Here is a 21,759-nt window from a genome sequence, read left to right on the forward strand (position 1 = left end):
GATGCTTACTTTTCGGCACGACGCAAAAAGTATCAATATGTTTCATTCACTTTTTTGGGGTCTGTGCGATTAATATGTGCCATAGGTTAATTCACGGCATGACGAATCCTTCGACGTAATCAACTGCATATAGAGGTTGATCTCGTCATCTGTCTTTATTTTTTTCTATTCCCTTTGACATCAGCCCATTTCGTAAATAATGCATCTGATCGTAACTGTATCATAGTTGTATCATTAACCTAAGAAAAATGATCGGCACTTGACATTTGCGTGGAAAAAGCTCCCACATTAATTTCTTTTTTGACATCCTGCCATGCTCCGAAAACATGATTAAAACATCAAACCGTTTCCCCCTGCTTCCTTTTGTTTGATCAAAACTACCGATGCAAAGCGTACTACGGCAGCCTTCATCGTAATGGAGTGTTGGGCGTTCTCACACTTCTGTAAGCAAAAGCAATGAAAAGTAACAAGGCGTGTGAAACCCACGCTTGGCGCTTATCTAATCATTCGCGCTCCGTTGGTTGATAATGAATGTCGGTTATTGCCCGTCCACTGGCGGATCTCAATATCGTTTCGTATCCATGATGAACAGACGTCTTTCCAAAATTGGATCCCCGGACGACACCAATATCGCCATGGAAGGTGGCCCATATGGCTTCCACAGCCAAGGATTTAGTCACATGACAACAGGATTGAATAAGCTATAAGTGTTAATCAAAAGAAAAGAACACAGAAGCATATGCGAGAGAAAGTTATCGATCCAGTTCCCAAAAGTATTTTGCTCTTTCGACTTGACTCTGAAATAAGGGCGAATGAGCAAAAAGGTAGAAATGGATACGGTTGCTCAGATCGATTAATTTTTGCTCACTTGTTTTTTTTAGGTTTTGTTTTTTTAAAAGACAGTGCGTAAGTCTTACGCGGCATGACTAATGTGGGGTAGAAAATAAAGGGAATACAAAAGTGGTTGGGTACATGAGCTTTTTTGAATCGTTCCACCAATCAGTGGGTGCCTGATGAAGATTCCGGTTGACGGAAGCTTAGTGGTTCATGGTTGTGACGGTGGGCGAAGCGAAGGTTGGAATTGCTGTTTTCGTCGAAAACTGTTAATCACCGTTTGGTGTAACCTGACACTTAAAAGTAAAAATTTAACGGGCCCACCCTGATTGTCCACAAAAGGTGTTGCCATTTGCACTTAAAAGTGAGGGTTTTGAAAAATGCTGATGCCCTTTTTTCTTATGGGCGCCACCCTCACCAAAAAATGACTCAGACAGAGATGTTTCACACAATCACGTGCAAGTGCAAGCATTGATTGGATTTTACTTGTATCTGTTCAATCTCCGAATATCAAAAAAGGTTTTTTTTTTCCTTCTTTTTTTTCATTGGAAAAAAAAAGCCGCTTGAAATTTTTCGATATATAAAGGCGAGATCCCCGCTACGGCCTGACAATACTTTTGTTTTCGCCCTTTTTTCCCTTCCTATATTCCCATCAATATGTCTGACTTCTCTGTTCCCGTCAACCTCCACGCCAACGGCGCTGCCAACGGTGAAACCACCCAGTCTACTTTCAGCATCAAGGCTGGTTTGGCCCAAATGTTGAAGGTAAGTTTTATCTGATCCTCCTATGTCCGGAACGCCGGATGGCTTGGTGTATCCATCATGACATCTTTCTGACTCATCTTTTTTCTTTTCCTTTCGTTATGACTAGGGTGGTGTTATCATGGATGTCATCAACGCTGAACAAGCCAGAATCGCCGAAGAAGCTGGTGCGTGTGCCGTCATGGCTTTGGAACGTGTTCCTGCTGATATCCGCAAGGATGGTAAGTCAATCACTTTATCTTTTATCAAAAAATCATCCTTCATTCCCGGAGGGAAAGGAAGAAAAGAGACACAAAATAAGTGAGGAAAAGAGGTTATTGTTGTACATCCACCACGCAGCTGCCACATGGTGTGTGCATGGTGCGCATGGAAACGAGTGCAAACCACACCATCGATACCATCTGGAGAGTGGATGGCTAATTTTGCTTTTTTCTTTTTTGACAGGTGGCGTTGCCCGTATGTCTGATCCCAAGATGATCAAGGAAATCATTGAGGCTGTGACTATTCCTGTGATGGCCAAGGTCCGTATTGGTCACTTTGTGGAAGCTCAGATCATCGAGTCGATCGGTGTTGATTACATTGACGAGTCCGAAGTCTTGACCCCTGCTGATGAGGCCAACCACATCCACAAGCACAACTACAAGGTTCCTTTCGTGTGCGGTGCCAAGAACCTCGGTGAGGCTCTCCGCCGTATCAGCGAAGGTGCTGCCATGATCCGTACCAAGGGTGAAGCCGGTACCGGTAACGTTGTTGAAGCCGTCCGTCACATGCGCACTGTCACTGCCGAAATCCGTCGTGCCGCTTCCATGTCCGATGAGGAACTCTATGCTTATGCCAAGGATATCCAAGCTCCTTATCATTTGCTCAAGGAATGCGCCAAGCTCGGTCGCTTGCCCGTTGTCAACTTCGCCGCTGGTGGTGTTGCCACCCCTGCCGATGCTGCTCTCATGATGGTAAGCAGTTGAACATGCCGATTGATCAAAAAGATTTTGTCTTTGACTGACTCTTTTCTTTTTCTCTCTAGCAATTGGGTTGCGATGGTGTCTTTGTTGGTTCTGGTATCTTCAAGTCCGGTGACCCAGCCAAGCGCGCAAAGGCTATTGGTAAGTGGAGTGTGAAAATATATCGAGTGATGTCGTACGTGATGGATTAAATCTCTTCCATTTTTTTTTGCCCCTGTCAAATAGTCCAAGCCGTCACTCACTTCAAGGATCCCAAGGTTTTGGCCGAGGTTTCCGAGGATCTTGGTGAAGCTATGGTTGGTATCAACTTGGATGAATTGTCCGAAGACCAACGTTTGGCCAAGCGCGGTTGGTAAACAGAGAAAAAAAAAAGATGCTGTGAAATCCCTTTTTTTTCTACTTCTACCTGTTTCCCCAATCCATACAACATACACATCTCTTTTAGAAAGCAACACGCATTGAATATTGTCTAGCATAGAAAATCCCGCATTTTTTTCTCAAACAGAAAAAATTCGTGGAAAATGCCGTTCATATCAAACTTTTTTTTTCGTTAACATAATTTTATCACCACTTGTAAAAATCATCTCTGATCTTTTTTTTTTTTACAATGTTTTTTGTCCATGTTGTTCATTGGTTCGATACTGCAAGGCTCACACCTAACATAGGACCCTTGACGAAACAAATTCCCATAGATTTCGTTCTCTGTAGGGGATATGGTAGTTTGGAATATACACTACGAACAAAAAAAGATTAAAGGCGCGTTTTTAATCTGGTTTGCTGGCACTCTTGACAGAAAGCAATTTCCCTCGAGGATGACCAAAACGCTCTGAAAATTTGGACTGCTGTGAACATGCGGAGATGGAAATGATATCTTGATCTTTTGTTGACGTTCGTAAACCGTTGTCAATGAGGCAGCTCAGCATTTTATCGCGGAAACGCTTAAGCGTTATACCTGTACATAAAGAAAATGGCATATGATAACGATGGACGATGCCAGTGTGCGGAAAAAGATGAATGAAGAAATTCGATTGGATAGAGCACGCTTATTATTGGCTGCAGAGATCCTTGCCTTTGCATTACTGTGCCCCACAGATATTGGCCAATCCAGTGCCGATTTTGAAACACATGGTAAGCGTGTGGTGCCCCTATTTGAAGCAACATTGGAAAACCTAAAAGGGTAGATAACATTCAATCCAGCTATTGAGCGTCGTCAACAAAAGAAACTGTCAAGTGTATCGGTTATCAAAAGGGTCAGCATGGAATTGTAAGAGCTCACTGATTTTACTGATGAAGTGATATTGAAACAATGTCATTGAATAAAGAAAAAAATCAGATAGACACTCGGGTTCAAGAAACAAAAACAGGCTACACAAAGTTCCTGGACGGGTTACTGGGTGTGACCTGTGCATTAAATCTGGGGTTTCCATGGAACATGCCATCTTCCATGGTCAATATATTTACATCAAGTTATCTTTCTTTTTTTTCCTTTTATCGGACTATCAACAAAAAAAAAAGAGTCGAATGCTAATCAATACATGGCTCCCAAGGCCTTACATAGATTTCTTTTCTGGTAAGCAATGAAGCGATCGATTTGGTCATGGTAACGCTACCTATTGACAGGTTTCTCAGTTTTTTTTTTATCAATAGTTGATGTGAATGAATGCAACCTCAAGCTATCCGTAAGTTGCCCTAACCGCCAAAAGATGTTCGAGACCATATTATATAAGTCGTTACTATCAGTTGAGAGGTCATATGGAATACAGTACGATGAGGAATGGAGCAGATGGAATCTTTTGATTAACGATTGAGGATCGTGGAAAAACATAAAAATGTAAATTGCCGATAAGACTGTCCCCTTCTGTTTGATCGTCTGTTCTGAGAATCTCGTTTTTTGGTTACAGGGACAATTCACCATTGGTACGTGACCCAAGAAGGCGAATATCAGTCGGTATTGCTCTTCCCCCCTCCCCGATACACCATTTTTCATTTCGTATAAACGAAATAGTCCGATCACTTGGCATCATCTTTTTCCATGGATCCAAATCACATGCGTCGTTTGTATACACTCATGATGCAATTCTGAACAAAAAAAAAAAAAAAAAAAAAAAAAAAAAAAAAAAAAAAACTTGATCTGTTACCGATCGTTTGCATGCATCGCGTCATCGGGATAGAAAAGTATCGGATAAAGTTTTTTTTAACAATAGACTAGTCGTACTTTTTCTCGGATACACAGACGACTACTTTGCGTAATTGGTTTTTAGGACGTTTCTGACATTCCCTGGGATATTTGATGCGGTGTTTTTCTTGATCTATCGGAAGGAAAGACGAAAGCAAACGCTGTGGCACGGTGACGATTTCCGTTACTCCGAATGGATCCAGGAAAAGGGCGGGACGGGGTTTCAATGCTGGGGAGATTTCAGCGACTGGCAAAATTGGCGCACTGTATTCCGGGCACGCGAGATCAGACAGAAAATCCCAATGCACACGCCAATTCCCTATTCCGGAATTTGGACTGAACCTTCCATTTATTTTGAAACGTTCACCATTCGCGGGTCACCGCTATGCTCCATTAGTGCTAATTTTTTTTTATTTTGAATTCATGAAAAAAAGAGATATCAAAAACCAGGTTTTAGATGTATTCCTTTTTTTTGAACATATCAAAAATAAAGAGACACGGAAAGCATCTCATCCAATGGAATGGAAGAAAATCTTAATAAATAGAAAAACCAACTGGCTGGGGATGCCCAAAACAGCAGTGTAATACAAAAACGGAAAGAAACATTCACCCTCAGCTTTCAAGCGTTGCATTGATTTTTAGACCAATGAGGTGAGTTGAACACTCAAACGACGCTTTAGTTGTGGATCTCTTTGGCTGGAAGTAGAACTGAAATTTAGCCTGCGATATTCAAACCTTCCAAACTTTCTTTTTTTTTTTTGGCATAGAAAAAAAAAATAATTTCGAAAATTTTAAAAAGAGTCCATCCTTCTACAAGCGCAAGGGTTTTTTCCCTTCTTTCATTGAACTATTAGTCTGTTGGATGAATCCTATGCAGAGCATGGCTGAGACTCCTGGCGACACAAATCCCCAGGCGACCACGACTATCACGTTTGTCGATCCGGCCTCGACAAGGAATGCCGAAGAAAGTCAGGCTGCCGAGAAACTGTCGCGCTCAGCGACAGGCCAAAGCTCGGATTACGATACAAGATCAGTGCGTAGTGTGGTCATGAGAAAAATGCGATTGGTGAAGCGCAAAGATCATCCCGTACGCATCGAAGGCCCTCCTTATCACACCATGAATATTGAGACGGTCGTTCAATTGATGAAAACCGATGTTGGCGACGGTCTTTCCGAATCCGAGATTGATAGCCGACGAGCTGATCATGGCTACAACGAAATGGAAGGTGAAGGCGGTGTCAACCCCGTCAAGCTGATGATTAAACAGTTTTTCAACGTGATGGTGCTGATTCTCTTGATTGCCATGGTATGTGAAAAGAAAAAAGAAACAGTCAATCGATCGAGATTGTCTCACCAATGCGGGGGATGGGGGTGAAATTAGGTTGTCTCGTTTGTGTTTAAAGATTACATCGAAGGTGGTGTTATCTGTGCTATTATGATTCTGAATGCCCTGGTGGGTTTCTTGCAAGAGTACAAGGCTGAAAAAACCATGGACTCGTTGCGTCAAATGGCGTCTCCTACTGTTGTGGTCGTCCGTGACGGCCAACAAAAAACGATCCCTACCCGTGAACTGGTTCCCGGTGATATCGTGGTCATGAAGAGTGGAGATGTTGTTGGTGCCGATTGCCGTATCATTGAGTAAGTTCAAACTCTAATGAACGCTTAGCGAGTACATGTTACCTGACACCTACCCTCCCCTTTTTTTTAACTCGTTATAGAGCTTTCAATATGGATATTGACGAAGCCCTTTTGACTGGTGAATCCGTCCCTGTGAACAAAATGTAAGTCTCTCACTTTATCTCACGGCACTGAGAGCTCTCAAGGTTCATCAGAAAACTAAAAAAAAAGGAAACTTCTTATAGGTCTGATGTCATTGAAGGAGCCGATTGTCCCTTGGGTGATCGTTTGAATATGACCTACTCTAGCACGACTTTGACCAAGGGTCGTGGTAAAGGTAAAATCAAAGATGGTTCAATACAATCTTCATGGAAGCAACGCTTAATGTCTTTTTTTGTTTTAATCTTTAGCCGTTGTCACCGCTACGGGTATGCAAACTGAAATTGGTAAAATTGCCAAGCGTCTGATGGACAGTGGTGACAATGCGAGAACGCCACTTCAAAAGGCGTTGGATCGTATGGCTTTGGTGCTTCTTGCCGTGGCTATCATTACTATTATCATTGTGTTTGGTGTGGCCAAATTCAAGATCAATGATCAAATTGTTCTCTATGCCATCTCTACTGCTATTGCTGTCATCCCTGAAGGGTTGATTGCCGTCGTCACCTTGACTCAAGCGTTTGGTGTCCATGCCATGGCCAAGAGTAACGCACTGGTGCGTCGTCTCGTTGCTTTGGAGAATCTCGGTGCCGTTACCAATGTGTGTTCCGATAAAACCGGTACATTGACGCAATCCAAAATGGTGTTGACCCGTTTATGGCGTCCTTCGTCAGGCTTTTACAGCGTTTCCGGCCTTGGTTTCACTCCCGAAGGTGAAGTTGCCTCTGAACTCAATGAAGAAACCGTTACCAAGGAAACCATGAATGACGGTTTCCGTCAGTTGGTCAACACTGCCGCGCTATGCAACATGAGTGAGCTCCGCAAACATGACGATCAATATCACGGCATTGGTGATCCCACTGAAGTAAGAATTTTTCCTTATTTATATATACAAACAACTTGATGGCCAAATGTTTTAACGCACGTGGGGCTGATTTGTTAGGTTGCTTTACAAGTGTTTGCACACAAGTTACATATGGGCAAGCCTGCCTTGACGCACCCTGAAAAGGAAGGCGAACGAGGCTGGACTTTGATTGCTGAATACCCTTTTGATTCCACCATCAAGCGTATGAGTGTGTTATGCGAAGCTCCGGATTCTTCCAAGGTAGCGTTCCTCAAAGGTGCCACGGAACGTGTGTTGGAGAGCTGTATTGGTATGCAAATGGATAAAGAAGGCGACATCAAGATGATGAGCAAGGAAGAGCTCGAAGAAGCCATCATGCCTCAAGTCGAAGTTTTGGCTCGAGGCGGTCTCCGTGTCCTTTCCTTGGCGTCCCGACGTGTCAAGACCGAAGGCGAGGTGGGTCCCGATACATTCAAGCGTGAGGAAATTGAACAAGACATGATTTTCTTGGGTCTGGTCGGTATCTATGATCCTCCTCGAGTGGAATCCAAGGGAGCCGTGGAACGATGCCACAAGGCCGGTATCACCGTGCACATGTTGACCGGTGATCATATTGCTACCGCCACGGCCATTGCTCGCGAAGTCGGAATTGTACCCGTCGATTATGGCTTGGACGAGAAACCAGCCAAGGAACTGGTCATGTCGGCTCAGAAATTCGACAAGCTGTCCGAAGATGCCATTGATAGTTTGGAAGACTTGCCCTTGGTCATTGCTCGTTGCAGTCCCGATACCAAAGTCAAAATGATTGAAGCCCTTCATCGTCGTCGCCGCATCGCCGGTATGACTGGTAAGTTAATTGTGCTGAAATATTGAAAATGGACAATAGTAAATACAGGAAACTAAATTTGTTTGCGTCCGCTTTTTTAAAACACAGGTGATGGTGTGAATGATTCGCCTAGTTTGAAGGAATCGGATATTGGTATTGCAATGGGTCAAGCTGGTTCGGACGTGGCTAAACAGGCGGCAGATATTATTCTTGTGGATGATAACTTTGCTACGATTGTGTCTGCTATTGAAGAAGGTCGTCGTGTGTTTGCCAACATTTCTCGCTTTGTCGTTCACATGGTTTCCGGTAACGTCGCTGAATTGACGCCTTTGATTCTCGGTCTCGCCTTCAAGGACAATGAAAATATCCCCGTCTTCCCATTGTCGCCCATTCAGATTTTGTTCAACAACATTATCACCAGGTAAGCGCTTCATTTTATCCTTGAGGCAGTGGAGAGACTGTGATCTTCTGACGATCTACGTTTTCTTCGATAGTTCGCCGCCGGCTTTCAGTCTTGGTCTTGAACCTGTTCATCCTGACCAGATGTTTGTGCCTCCTCGACCTACCAATGAAGGTTTATTCTCGCGCAACAATGTGATCGATCTGTTGTACTATGGTATCATGATGGGCTTGATCTGTCTGTGCAACTTTGTTGTGGTGATGTTTGGTTGGGGCGACGGTGACTTTGGTCACGACTGCAACATGCATTACAACCCTACCTGTGATACCGTGTTCCGTGCTCGTGGTGCCTTGTTTGCCACCATGACCGTCTTGATTCTGGTGCATGGCATTACCTGTCGTGATCTTCGTCACTCTACATGGTCCTGGAAAGCTCTCACGGGCAAACAAAACTACTACTTATTCGGCAGTATCGGTTTCGGCTTTGCTCTCATGTTCATTGTGCTTTATGTGCCAGTGTAAGTACAAAATCAAATTATGTAGAAGTGCATCCGTTGGGATTCAATTGACTGACCTATTGCCCGTTATTTTACAGTTTGAATACCGAAGTGTTCAAGCATCACCCTATCACCTGGGAATGGGGGATGGTGGCCGCCTCTGTTATTGCCTACATCTTCCTTGCTGAAAGCTGGAAGGCCATGAAGCGAAAGTTCAATCTTTTTTAAGATTTTTTAGTTCTTCTTTTATATACAAGCATTTACCATTTTTATTTCTCTAGTATATGATAGATACACCTATCTGCTGTATTTTCTTCTCTATCACTCTCTTGCAACAATTAATAATCATTCAATTTTCACATCATGATTCTATTGACCCCTATGCGTATGTAGCTTGCACTATTCCGCTTCTTATAATATAAAAAAAAGGGCTTTCATAATATTAAAAATGGCAAGTTTATTTTGCAAGAAAACGTGGCCATACACAATTCACCAACGCGTTATGGCGTCAAGGACGCGTTATGGCGTACTGAGGTTGACATGGTACATCGCCTCAGATCATAGCGAGCAGCTCGGTCGCTCATCGAAAATGTCCCAATTTTTCAATGCCGACCAGTGAGAGGAACAACATTAACTTTTGACGCCTTTTTTGACCTGCGACATTTGAAATTTCCCCATTTCATCAATCCCCGAATCTTTCCACTTGCTTTTTTTCGCTTCACGTTTACATTTCTGGAAGTTCAGCCTTCTGCCTTTCGATTAACAAGACCCTCGGCTTCATCATGTCTGGGAGCACCTTAGATGTGGATCAGGACAATGATGAAGCAAGCCAACCCTCGCCCACTGTCACTTGCACCGTCTGTCAGTCCCCGGCGACATTCATGTGCTCTTCCTGTGGTCTCAACGGCCCGAGGTATTGTTCCTTGGAATGCCAGAAAACCCACTGGAAACAAGACCATTATAAAACGTGCCAAGCATCCGCCCAAGCCCGCCGTTCGAGATCCCAAGCCGATGCACTTAACGAACGCAACGGCCTCCGATCCTCTTGTAAGCCCTCTTTTTTATTTTCGTGGCTCGAAAAGATGAATTCCCCGGATCCAGGCCACATTCAGGAAATACTTATGCATTCATAGACAGATCAAGCACCCATCTTCCGGACGACGATCCGCAAGCGGAACATATTCAGCTTCGTACAATGTCCAGCACTGCGAGACAACAACCTGCGGAGGACCAAGAAGTGGATCAGGACGACGCACAAACCGAGACGGGCGAAGAGGATTTTGCCGATGATTTAAAATTCTATATGCATCAAATTTATCTGGTCATCAAACCAGTCGTCGTATGTATTATTCTCAGCATTTTTTGGGTCAAGGTCTCCTTCAGTGGTCAAAGTGACTACAGGTAATATCAACGTCTCACAGGATATTACAATGTGCCCGCCCATTGATTAATCTCCTCAAACAGTCCGACTCGCCCAAATTACATTGCTCTCTCTGGAAGCACCGGAAGCGGCGACAGTCAAGGAAATGGCGGATCTTCCTCCCCTATCGTAGGTTCTTTTACCAATGCAGCTATCATTATCGGCCAAATCATCGCTATCACTGTGATCATTGTCTTTCTCTTCCGAAAAGGTTGGATCAAGGTACATACTAGACAAATCTTGGCATGATATCGCATGCAATGGACTCATTTCGCGGAAATACTGAATAGGTTCTGATTGGCTTTTTTATGGTGATTGTTCTTCTTCTTTTAGGCTTCATGACCTACCTTTTACTCCTGTAAGCGTGACCACACTGTCGGACGAAAATCATTGGTTGGTAAACTTACATGAATGAATAGTAACCTTGTGCAAGTATTTTCGATTCCTCTGGATTACATTACCATGGTCTTTGCTCTGTGGAATTTTGCGGTGGTCGGACTGGTTTCGATCTTTTGGAAGGGGCCCCTTTGGCTGCAGCAAGGGTATTTGACGATCATGAGTTCACTGATGGTAAGCTCGTTGGACAGCGTCATCATGCTCGGAGACTTGGATTTTGATGTCTTTTTTACCATCTAGGCATTTTCTCTAACCGGTTTAGAGCAATGGACCACATGGATTTTGCTCGGTTTATTGGCTATCTGGGGTATGTACAGTTCCTTTGATCGCAATAAATATAGACTAACAAAGCTGTCGTTGTAGATCTTATTGCTGTTCTTTGTCCTTTTGGACCGCTCCGTTTGCTTATTGAGAGTTCAAGGACGCAGCAGCGTGAAGTTCCGGCCTTGCTATATTCGGTGAATGCGGTGTGGTTTATGATGGCGTCCGCCGATCATTTCCAAATTTCCAACAGCTTCAATAGCGAACGAAACGCACCAGAGACCGCACGGCCTCTGCATACCCACCAATATACCACGTCTTTATCGCTTCGCAGCCGAGCCAGTTCATCCGAATATGAAGCATCAACGTCGTCGACGATGCCACTGCAAACAAGTGAGGGGGCTGGAGCATCCGAGACCATCCGGCATCGATCGTCGACAGGACAGTTGCATGGGCCTCCCATTAACATGGATGGATTTATGCGGTTGCGAGGAGAAAGCAGCGGCACCATCGCCAGTCAAAATGAATCCGCCACAGAAGTGTCGACCGAGGTGGCATCGGAGACCACTACCGCTCGACGAACCAACAGCCAGACGCCACGGGAAAGAACCGACGAAGAAGAGCGGGATGAAGAGGATGGTACGCAGTTATCATGCGGTAGATGGGATTCTTTGACGCTAACCTATACCTTGACCAACTTTAGCTGAACGAAGCGGATTAAAACTTGGGCTCGGTGATTTTGTATTTTACAGTGTGCTGATTGCTCGTGCAGGTAAAAGAAAGAAAAAGAAAAGATTAACGCAGAGTGGAATATTCAAATTGGTTGGGTTTCTTTTTAGCCATGTATGACTGGATCACGACGGTGTGTTGCACCATTGCTGTCCTGATGGGGTTAACCGCCACCATATTTTTACTGGCGATCTATAAAAAGGCACTGCCGGCATTGCCCATCTCGATCGCTTTTGGCATCTTGTTCTATTTCGTCGCTAAAACCGTCCTTGTACCCTACATTGGTGCGCTTTGTGTTTTTGGCATGGTCGGCATATGAATCCCTTTAACACACCTCACAGAAAGACTTTTTCTCTCCATCATCTCATCATTAAAACCTCCCAAAAATCCCCTGAAACCCACCACTTTTCATAAAGATACCAAGCTAATAGAAGGCCCTTGAAGCCAATGCAACAAAAACCGCCGTATTGCACACCCTATATGCGACACCGAACCGAATGTACATAGCCAATGATGTAAAATATAATAAAATAATGGTAATAAAAAAGTTCTAGCTAGTAGCTAGTTAAAGCATACACGTTGTTGGGGATATTCTTCAACCTGGTGTTGGCGGCGTTTGACAAGGACGTGTGATTACCGGCGACTCCAGCCACTGTGCGGAAGCATGTAGCTTTCGATCGCCTGACGGAACATATCGTGCGCCTATCTTCACGAAGAATGATCAAGGCAATCGCATCAGCAAAGCGTAGCTATTCCGGAACATTCGGAAAACTGACGAGCAGCCATCGACCCTGCTCCATATGATCGCTGCCAGTCATTTGAAATGCATCTTGGCAGAAGATTACACAGAAACGAATAGCGATATCGCTAGCGTTGATTGGACATGGCGTCTGTGGATGCGTGTAATCTGTGCTCGTGCAATGGAAGGTCTCGTTCTTAGCAATGGAAGTAAAGGTCTCTTGGTGAACTGCGCAGAAGTATACGGCCGATCCCCAACCTTGGCGCATCATGAACGCACAAAGATTAAACCAAGTGTTCAATACCACCTTACTTCATCACACCGCAAATACGCAAACGTTGACCTGTTTGTCGTGAAAGAAGACAAACATTACCAAGCTTGAACTTGCCACAAAAACGATCAATGCCCTGATCACGTCATTGATCCGTCTCGACAGGGACCTGCCTCCAGCCATTGGCCCGTCAAGAGTGAACGCGTTTGATGTCACCAAGGACACACAAATATATATCCGACAGTGGTTTGTCGATCGGTATGGTGAGTTGCGGGAACGGGAATTGAGTAGTTTGTCCCTTTGGGAGAGCTATACCAATTTGACGAGCTCGCCCAATTGCGGCAAGTGCGGTCCAAATTCCACAAGATGTTGATGCATCTTCTTTCACGGTCGTGTTCACCATTCACAAGTGATTTGTGTACGCGACCAGTGACGATCTGGACACTAGGCGATCATGACAGTGGGAATATCGAAGGATTCGGATGCGAAGATTGCATCACGGCTGTTTCGAACCATCGTCATATCAGTTTGGGAGAAAGGTGAAAAGAAGACGCTTGATCTTGATTCGGTTCGTGGATACCAAAAGAGATGCAAGGAAAACAGCAATCTGGAAAGCCCATGGACAATATCCTAGGCCTATTCTCTCATCGGATTCCGACCATCAATGTTATTGATAATGACCGGTTAAAAGATATTTGACATCCCTGGCGAACGAAATTTCACCTTCGCTTATATCAGCAAAATCAAGTAGCGTATCATCGTCATTAACTGTCATATTTCAGAAATAAACATTGTATGTTTTTTTTTTTTTTTTTTGCTGGCGTTCCAACTCCAAATTCAAAGATTTCTCCCTTCATTTAAATATCGGTCAAAAGACTCAATGATCGTTTGATTCAACCTTCACACAATTGCCTCGTAAAGATTCATGAATTCGATCTGTCGAATTATTAACAGCTCTCACAGGTTTTTTGCCACCTCCAGTTTTCACTTTTGACCAAAATTCTTCGACGGGGCCTCAAAAAAGACAGGGGAAAAACCGTAACTCGGCCCAATGCGCCTCTACAGAGATGCTTCGAATTTGTACGGATTCGTCATGAAAAGGCGGTTTCGGATAGATCAAAATCTGTACAAAAGTAATGGATGCCGTTCCTTACGACAGGATCAAGTGAATCGGGCCCATGGACCGCTTCCATCTTGTTCGATGCCTTTCGGACTTGAAATCATCAAAAAAGTTCACTTGGATTTCTTTAATGCGTAGTCCTTTTGTCTTATTTTTTTAAGACGTGTCTGAAACTTTTCATAGTGACAAAACCTCTTGTTTCTTCACCATTGTTGCCGGGATACCAATGAATTAATTTTGCGCGCCGATACAAATTCGACACGTCTCTCTACACCTAATTCTCGCAAAATTAGTCTTTTTCGACTCTTCATTCGCCGGTTGTCTTTTAACCCTTCAATGCATTGAAGGAAAAAAAAATCAAGACGATTTTTGAGGACGACCAAAAATTCATTCTTTTTTCCCTCTTTCTTCATCTTTATTCAAGTTATTTTCATTATGCCTAACCGCAAATTTCTCCAAAACACCTCTTCTGCTTCTCGTCGTGCCGCTATGGCTAAAAAACTCTCTCGTCCCTTGCCTTCGGCTCCGGTTCCTGCTCCTGCCCCTGTGGACAACTTTTCGTTCGTTGCCGTTTTGCCCTCGTCCTTGGCCTTGGTGCTCTCTTCTTCTTCTGCCGGTGTGCCTTCTTCTGTCGTAGCCACTGCGCCCACTTCCGTTGCCCTTGTGCCTGCCTCGTCTGTGGCCATTGTGCCTTCGTCCGTTCTGGCCTCTGTGCCTTCCTGCTCTGACGTCGTACCTAGTGCCGATGTGCCCACCTCTACCTTGGCCTCTGTGCCCATGTCCCGTCCGACTTCTGTGGTGACTCTTGCTCCTTTGTCCCCTGTTTCTGCCTGGCGCTTTCACTTTCTCTTCGGTGTGCATGCCTTTGGCGCCTCGCGGCGACCAGATCTATGTGTCCGAAGTCGAGGGGGAAGATGTTGGTGGCCGTAGTGTGGTCGTTGTATCCTCAAAGGAAGAACAACTTCCACCTACGGCCATCCACATCGATGATCCCATGGACTGGGAGCCTCTGGGTCCGACAGAGGAGTCGGCCTGGCAGGCTTGCGCCAAAGGCATAGGCGAAGTCCATGATGACCCAATGGATTGGGAGTATTCATCTTTCAATCCCATGGACTGGGAATGGTGCGACTAGTTTGGCTCACTACGACTAGTCATTAAAACTTTTCACGTATCCCACCGCCCGGCGTTTTTTCTCTTTCATTTCTTTTTTTTTCCCTTCCCTACCCTTTTTTTTCTTTTTTTTTCGTTTTGCTGTTGTTGCTGTTGCTGATCCTTGTCCGTCCTTTATGGTTGCTTCCTGTTGCGTCCTGTGCCCTTCGTGTCGCCTGCCTTTGGTGCCTTGTGCTTCTTTGTTGCTCGTTGCTCCTTGCGCGTGTCCTGTTGTCTGTTGCCCGCCGGTTGCCGTTCTTTTCGGCATCCTTTTTCCGCAGTGTTTCTCGCCGTCTTTGTTCTTTGCCGTTCTTTTGGCGATCTTGTCCGCCTTTCTTTGGTGCTCCGTTTCGCTTGCTGGCCGGTCGTGGTCCGACTTCGTTGGCTTTTTCTTCTCGGTTGCCCTCGGTGGACTTTGCTGCCTGGCGTTTGGTGCGGCTACTTTTTTCTGGCCAGGACTTTTGTTTGGGCCATTTTTCTGGGCCGGCTCTTTCCCTGGCCGCTTTCATGACCATTCTCTGCGGCCATTTTCCCGGGCCTCTTCTCTTTGGGGCCCTTTTTCCGACGGACGCCTTTTTTTTCGGCCACCTTTCCTTGGTGGCCTTTCTATGGACAACTTTCCTCCGGCACGCTTTCCCTGTGTGGCCCTTTCCCTTGGGCCACTTCCCTTGTGTGATCTTTTTTCTGGCCACCTTTCTCGGCGGCCCTTTCTGGGGTATTTTCTGATTGGCCCTTTTCTGGGGGTCACTTCTCCCATGGTGGCCTTTTCCCGGTCTATTTTTTCGCCGGTCCTCTCCGACGTTCCTTGGAGAACTTTTTTCCTCGACCGTTTCCGCCGTGACCTCTCCTGCCGGTGGCATTTTCTTAGACCACCATTTCGTCGGCCCTTCCTTTGGGCCATCATCCCTGCCGGCCGGTTTCCCGCGTGGCCCAAGAGAAGGGCCACTTTTCCGGTGGCTCTGCCTTTGACCGTCTTTTTCTCGACGGCTTCCCTTTGAAGGGAAGCCTGAAACAAAACTCAAACATAAAAACAAGGCCACAATGTATTTAATTGAGCAACAACAAAAATGCATTCAAATAAACGCTTAATTTTCCCATTGTTTTTCATTGCCACCCTTGCCGAGAACAAGAAGTACTCGTTTAATTATTTCATTCGATGAATTTTGCTCAGAGCAACCAGGTTTTGTTGAATATGTAAATCAAAAACGGGTTCTTCGACAAAAACACAATTCTCGAGAAACTTAAATTTGATATTTTCTGCCAATTTTTTATCCAGATTTTCAAAGTGATACAATACAACAATTTTCACCAAGTGACGGTGCAACGTTGAAACCGAGATTTTGAGATCCTTGAATTCATTGCCTTCAATTGTATGTGAAAGCATTTTGAATATGTGCCGCTGAACAACCTCGGTCAATGCGCCACTATAAATTAACACGCATGAAGAAATAAAGGTAGTCAGAGATTTGGGAGCTAAATGGTTTCCCAGGCAAGGATGAAAATAAGCTACACCGAAATTGGCCCGCTAAATGAACAGGTAAACAACTCAGTTGAACATAACAGTTAAAATTCTGTAGGCAAGGCACTGTGAGATACTCCCAGGAAAAAAAATGGATTAAAATACGAGTTTTTATGATAAACTCGAGATCTTTGTCTTTATTGATGACGCGCCGTGAAATACAATAGCGGGATATCATTCATGGTTATTTGCTGCCTAGCACGTCACCATTCGTTCAACATTAAATCCCCAACTTGCATCCGCCGTGAGTCCGTTCTAAAATAATTTCAAATACTGTAGCAAATGATGGTTCTTCTGCGTGAAACCAATATGTTTCTCGATGCAAGTGTCCATCACCCATCCGTTTCTTTTTTTTTCATTTCGTTACATGGTCCGTCACTTTATTTTTGAAACAATTGTATGAATGGAAACGAAGGATATGGTGTCGTCATGGTGTTTTTTTCTTTCCTTGATCCTCCGGATAACAAGTTGATAAAACATACCCTCATCCGAGAATTCCGTACACTGTGAGGTCGATGTTACTGTGTAAGTCCGTTGACCACGCCATAAGTCATGCGATCGGACGCAGGTCGATTATAGGAGGATAAAGACTGATCAAAGTAAGCAGGATCATGAGGTGGTTTCCGTGGATCTGTTTTGCCTTCGGAAAATGACAAGGGACGAGATGGCATGCTGGGATAAGAATGGAACCGGGACATGGAAGGCCGCGTCAAGGTGGGTTGGGAAGGTGGGTCTCGTGGTTGCTGTTGTTGCGGATCGCTGGTTTTGTTGAGTAAATGTTGAATGGAAGGCGATGGCTCGGATTTGGTAGATTCTTCAGCCGGAGCTCGGTATTTTCGAAGTGGTTCCGGTAGCAGAACGGGTATAGATCCATTGGTGGCATAAGCCGGGACGGTGGATGGATAAGCCGCACCAGCCTCATGTGAGTGAGCGATGAAAGAAGGAGGATGAGAAGAAGGAGGAGGAGTGGAGATATGCATGTCGGAGTGAAAATATGCATTCCCGCATTTTGGATCAGCATGTGTATGCACGGGAGTTCTTGTCGTCATCAATGGCGCTCCACCGGTGGATGCCCGTGGTGCCACTATTGAGGAGGTCACGCCTCCACGGGGCCCGCCGCGATCCAGTAGTGTCAATAGATGTTCATGATCCGTTTTTAAAAACGAACGCAGCACTTCCTCAATGAGACATAGTCGTTCTTCAATCGCTTCCATGGAAGAGCACGATCGCGTCGGTGAAAGAGCAGGTGGCGATTCCGAAGACGACGGGGTGGCGTTGTTGGCCATGACAGGCGAATGAACCGATTTAGGTGCAATGGCGGGTAGCAAACTAGCCGTGGACGATAATGATGATGTTGATGCTGTGCTGTTGGCAGAGGGACCTCGTGTGATTGTTTCACCGTGATGGCAAAACTCGCTGGATGTGTAGTGACATTCAATGTGGGCCTTGACACAACCTATGCAAGGCTGCTCACCATCGCATTTTGTTTTTTTTCGACGGCAGACATCGCAAGCCCGGGTGACTTTGTATCTCTTGCGCTTCGTGGCTCTTTCCGGGTCTGCGTATCGATGATTTCCACCTATCATGAGAGGTTGTAACTTTTTGGTGAACCAAGTGAGTCGGCAAGGAATATAAAAAATAAAATAAAATGGAGCGGTAAAGGTGGGCGATGGTGCGGGTGTGTGTTTTGTATTTTATTCTTGTTGGCTTTCTAAGAAAGCTCTTTTTTTTTCCAGCGTTGAAAAGAGGGAAGGAGAAAAGATACAGACCGTTAAAGATCCGGCATTGCCACCTGAAAAGGGACAAGACTATCCCGTGGAACCTTTTTTTTTTTTTGGTCCATCCATTATCGCACCATTCACACATCAATACAAACATCCGTCTACGTGTTTAGAATGGGTGCATATCATAATGACCCTGAACAGGGTTAGACTGCCGATCACTCTCCGTGTTCGCCTCCCCGTCGACCTTTTTTTTTTCCTCAAAGCCACATACCTGAATAAGCTACTTTACAACTACTGTATTTCTACGGAGACCTGCTGTAGTGCAGTAGATAACGGTAATGTTGCCCAAACAAGAAAGCTTAAAAAAAAAACGGGGAGATCATTAAACGTCACTCTGGTTTTACTTGTGTGCAGTGGATGGGGTGATGAAAAAAAAGTATGTAATATATATTGAATGGTGCGATATGAAAGCATCCGAGTGCAATGGGATGGATACGAAGGAAAGACCCGAATGGCATGGAGAAATTGAAGGATAGAATCTTTTGGTTATCTAAGAAGCAAATGCGATCTCAAAAGGCAAACGAAACGAGACGCAGTACATCTCTTTTTTTGGAGCGACGGTGCGTACCCAGTGCAGCGACACATCAAAGTCGGATGACGACCCCATGGCATGACATAAACGCTGTATCACAGAGAGATGTTATTCATCTCGTTTTGTAAACCTACTTTTTTGTAGGCTAAGCTTTTTCCATACCTCCTTTATGTCTTTTTCAGGGTTTGTGTTCCGAGTAAAACAATGACAATGAATCATCGGAAGCGGTGTAGTAGTATCAAAAGACTGATATACACCTCGAAAAGCATCTATTGATTTTCTTTTTGAGTCACCTTATAAATGAAACGAATATAATAGGTTAAATCCTACCAAGAAATTCAATGGCAATCGCGGGTAAATTCATCACGACGTGATCCACTGTTATGCCTGGAGATGTACGAAGAACATCATCCATTACTTTGCGAATAAACTCGCGTCCATCCATATTATACGTATGAATACCGGCCGTTATCTGAACAGAGAGGAAAATAAAATAAGATACAGGCATCGTTTGTTCGGTCTGATGAAGCTACCTTGTTCAGACGAATATTTTCATTGAGCCAATGGTACGAGGCTGGATTGAGATCGTTGGCATAGACGAGACATCCTTTTTTGACGGCTGGCAGAGCAAATGGGCCGACGCCAGCAAACACATCCACTAAGAAAAAAAAAAAACTGGTCATGCCACTTGATACTAGGGTGCACTCCTTAAAAAACGGATCCCTTACATACGGTGCTGCCCTTTTGAAACATGTCAACGATTCGCCGATGTTCCGCTTGCAGACGAGAATTCCAATATACTTTTGAAAAATCAAAGGTGAATCGACATCCATTTTCTTTCTGTGCAGAATTGATGCATTAATCTCTCAATTGCCACAAATTCCATTTCCCGCGATTTTGACCCTACCAATGAAGCCACCATGTTGCCGTCACCGGCCAACACTTCCATCTGAAAATTGCGATACGTATTATCAATGTTGTTCGTCTTGTTCACGACGCTGGTCACTTTTTTGTTTTTCTGGCAAAACCGGAAAATCATCAAGTTTAGTCATCTAGAAAAAAAAAAGGAGATGGGATCGACTTACATCCAAGAGTACTTCAGCTATCAAACGTTTATACGGCTCATGTTCTTCTTTGAGATTCAAATGAACTAATACTGCAAGTCAATACCACTTTTTTTTTTTTGCTAAAAGCAGACTAGCTTTTCATCAAATCAGAATGCATACCAATGTGTCCAACGATAGTAAAAGATGACGGTACTTCTGTATTCTCGGACGGCATGACGGCCTGAAAAATCTGGTCTGTATTTACTCGGTTTATGCGTGTTTTCTTTTGAGAGAGGAGATTTTTGGATGTGTCGTTTATTACCTGCAGTCCAGTAATCATATCCAACCTCAAATTCATGAATGACGGTTCCGAGAATGAATTGCTTTGTTTCCGAAGGAATGTATTGTTCAACATCTATATCAACGAGCCATTGGTTGGATGAAAAATTATTTTTGAACAACCCTAAATTTACCGTTGATTTGCTTATCAATGCTTAACAAGACGATTTTTGTGTCCTTGGACAAGTCGTCTGATACGATATTGGGTAATTTTGGCTGATTTAAAAGAAGACTTGAGTGTATTTTAATATGCAAAGCTTCTTCTTAAAAGAGAGAGTTTTCTTTTCATTTACGCGTCAAGATGGTCGCGAATGAGACTAATTTGTTGAGCCGGTACGCGAAGACCGACAGTGTGGAAGGAACATTGAAAAGCTTGTCTGTCCAACACGGTCATGCCCGGGTGTCGTGGCGGGGTCAAACGACTCATGTTGTTCAAAAGCTCGAGTGAAAACGTCGCGTCAGCAAAGAAAAAAAAGGACTGCCCACAAGAGGGTAAACAAAAAAAAAAAATTCCTATTCCGCAAATTATTTGGGGCTTTTGGTGAATTACAGGAAGGCTTCCTTTCTTTTCTGTGCTCTTCAATAACATTCCTCAAACCAAAATCATGAGTGAACTTGGATGAACAAGGTATGTTATCTCCTTTCTTTCTTTCTTTCTTCCTTTTTTTTTATTATCTGCACGCCATTATGATGAGAAAATTGTATCAATTTTATACTTTCTTAAATTGCCATTTGGGCAATTCTTGATGATTACGTTTTTAATCTTCTCTCTGAATGGTGTTGATTCTCTTCTTGGTTGTATTTTCAACCTACTCTGTTCTTATTGCAGACCGCTAACCAGCTTTCTTAGTATAGATTCATCTGCTTAGTATCAGTCATTCGACTTAAGTGAGTGCGAAAAGTGGAAGGCATGGCAAAACGACTGAGCAGCGGAGCTAAAATTCTCGCCTTGCTTTGCTGTTTGGGCCGCTCAATACGGCGAGTAACGTCAATAATACAAGGTAATTCAAGGTAGTCATCTTTCTCCCTCTCCATCAAACGACTGTGTGTTGCAAGTGTAAAAAGACTGCAAATAAAAAGTAATAATAAACGGAAAGACGGTGAATGAAGAAAGGAAGTGGACAAATGGATAGCACGTAACTGAAAGAAAGAGTGAAAGATTGTTTACCTTTGGCGCGTAATATACTGTATACAGTTGAGAAATAAGAACAAAAAATGAGGTGTCCGCTCTACTCTACAAAATCCAAGTTTGACCGATTTTAGTATTTCAAAGGGTTCCAAGTGATTTCAATTGATGTAAGTCTCCTGATGGCGAAATCCCTTTGAAAGCAAGGCAGGGGCGGGGCGCCGTCGTTTGATTTCTGCATAGACGTTTGAGTTT

The 21,759-nt window shown here is 44.1% G+C and overlaps 8 protein-coding genes across 8 annotated transcripts; 6 read left to right on the top strand and 2 right to left on the bottom strand.

Moving 5' to 3' along the window:
- The first annotated feature begins 1,355 nt into the window (after positions 1 to 1,355).
- BYT42DRAFT_583416 (pyridoxine biosynthesis protein pyroA) lies at positions 1,356 to 3,152 on the top strand. The gene is made up of 5 exons (XM_051569776.1): positions 1,356 to 1,599; positions 1,706 to 1,817; positions 2,041 to 2,549; positions 2,621 to 2,699; positions 2,784 to 3,152. The coding sequence occupies exons 1-5, from the start codon at positions 1,492 to 1,494 to the stop codon at positions 2,912 to 2,914; spliced, it is 939 nt and encodes a 312-aa protein (XP_051420289.1). The 5' UTR covers positions 1,356 to 1,491; the 3' UTR covers positions 2,915 to 3,152.
- A 2,353-nt stretch (positions 3,153 to 5,505) lies between these two features.
- On the top strand, positions 5,506 to 9,564 carry BYT42DRAFT_520955 (potassium/sodium efflux P-type ATPase). Its single transcript, XM_051565276.1, has 9 exons — positions 5,506 to 6,040; positions 6,116 to 6,372; positions 6,453 to 6,515; positions 6,597 to 6,688; positions 6,762 to 7,372; positions 7,451 to 8,198; positions 8,286 to 8,598; positions 8,672 to 9,094; positions 9,172 to 9,564. Exons 1-9 carry the CDS (start codon positions 5,597 to 5,599, stop codon positions 9,299 to 9,301), a joined length of 3,081 nt encoding a protein of 1,026 aa, XP_051420290.1. The 5' UTR covers positions 5,506 to 5,596; the 3' UTR covers positions 9,302 to 9,564.
- A 291-nt stretch (positions 9,565 to 9,855) lies between these two features.
- On the top strand, positions 9,856 to 12,198 carry BYT42DRAFT_617231 (Presenilin-domain-containing protein; the record flags this gene model as incomplete). The annotated part of the gene is made up of 9 exons (XM_051572161.1): positions 9,856 to 10,120; positions 10,207 to 10,474; positions 10,538 to 10,715; positions 10,784 to 10,851; positions 10,913 to 11,063; positions 11,130 to 11,196; positions 11,253 to 11,789; positions 11,854 to 11,922; positions 11,990 to 12,198. The coding sequence occupies 9 exons, from the start codon at positions 9,856 to 9,858 to the stop codon at positions 12,196 to 12,198; spliced, it is 1,812 nt and encodes a 603-aa protein (XP_051420291.1).
- A 264-nt stretch (positions 12,199 to 12,462) lies between these two features.
- BYT42DRAFT_99979 (uncharacterized protein) lies at positions 12,463 to 13,040 on the top strand. The gene has a single exon (XM_051572935.1). The coding sequence runs from the start codon at positions 12,680 to 12,682 to the stop codon at positions 12,998 to 13,000; it is 321 nt and encodes a 106-aa protein (XP_051420292.1). The 5' UTR covers positions 12,463 to 12,679; the 3' UTR covers positions 13,001 to 13,040.
- Positions 13,041 to 14,444: 1,404 nt separating this feature from the next.
- On the top strand, positions 14,445 to 15,141 carry BYT42DRAFT_548926 (uncharacterized protein; the record flags this gene model as incomplete). The annotated part of the gene is made up of 2 exons (XM_051566041.1): positions 14,445 to 14,807; positions 14,896 to 15,141. 2 exons carry the CDS (start codon positions 14,445 to 14,447, stop codon positions 15,139 to 15,141), a joined length of 609 nt encoding a protein of 202 aa, XP_051420293.1.
- Positions 15,142 to 15,224: 83 nt separating this feature from the next.
- Positions 15,225 to 16,214, top strand: BYT42DRAFT_583439 (uncharacterized protein). The gene has a single exon (XM_051569777.1). It carries the CDS (start codon positions 15,296 to 15,298, stop codon positions 16,154 to 16,156), a length of 861 nt encoding a protein of 286 aa, XP_051420294.1. The 5' UTR covers positions 15,225 to 15,295; the 3' UTR covers positions 16,157 to 16,214.
- A 593-nt stretch (positions 16,215 to 16,807) lies between these two features.
- Positions 16,808 to 18,550, bottom strand: BYT42DRAFT_100036 (uncharacterized protein). The gene has a single exon (XM_051562054.1). It carries the CDS (start codon positions 18,261 to 18,263, stop codon positions 17,196 to 17,198), a length of 1,068 nt encoding a protein of 355 aa, XP_051420295.1. The 5' UTR covers positions 18,264 to 18,550; the 3' UTR covers positions 16,808 to 17,195.
- Positions 18,551 to 18,903: 353 nt separating this feature from the next.
- BYT42DRAFT_100000 (Met-10+ like-protein-domain-containing protein) lies at positions 18,904 to 20,610 on the bottom strand. Its single transcript, XM_051562053.1, has 10 exons — positions 20,513 to 20,610; positions 20,362 to 20,454; positions 20,220 to 20,280; positions 20,079 to 20,143; positions 19,901 to 20,011; positions 19,722 to 19,833; positions 19,527 to 19,651; positions 19,324 to 19,465; positions 19,156 to 19,262; positions 18,904 to 19,083 (listed from the first exon to the last, which is right to left on the bottom strand). The coding sequence occupies exons 2-10, from the start codon at positions 20,452 to 20,454 to the stop codon at positions 18,952 to 18,954; spliced, it is 948 nt and encodes a 315-aa protein (XP_051420296.1). The 5' UTR covers positions 20,513 to 20,610; the 3' UTR covers positions 18,904 to 18,951.
- Positions 20,611 to 21,759: the final 1,149 nt, after the last annotated feature.

Source organism: Radiomyces spectabilis (assembly GCF_025331425.1).
Source record: "Radiomyces spectabilis strain NRRL 2753 chromosome Unknown BYT42scaffold_12, whole genome shotgun sequence".
In the NCBI taxonomy this organism is placed as follows: domain Eukaryota; kingdom Fungi; phylum Mucoromycota; class Mucoromycetes; order Mucorales; family Radiomycetaceae; genus Radiomyces; species Radiomyces spectabilis.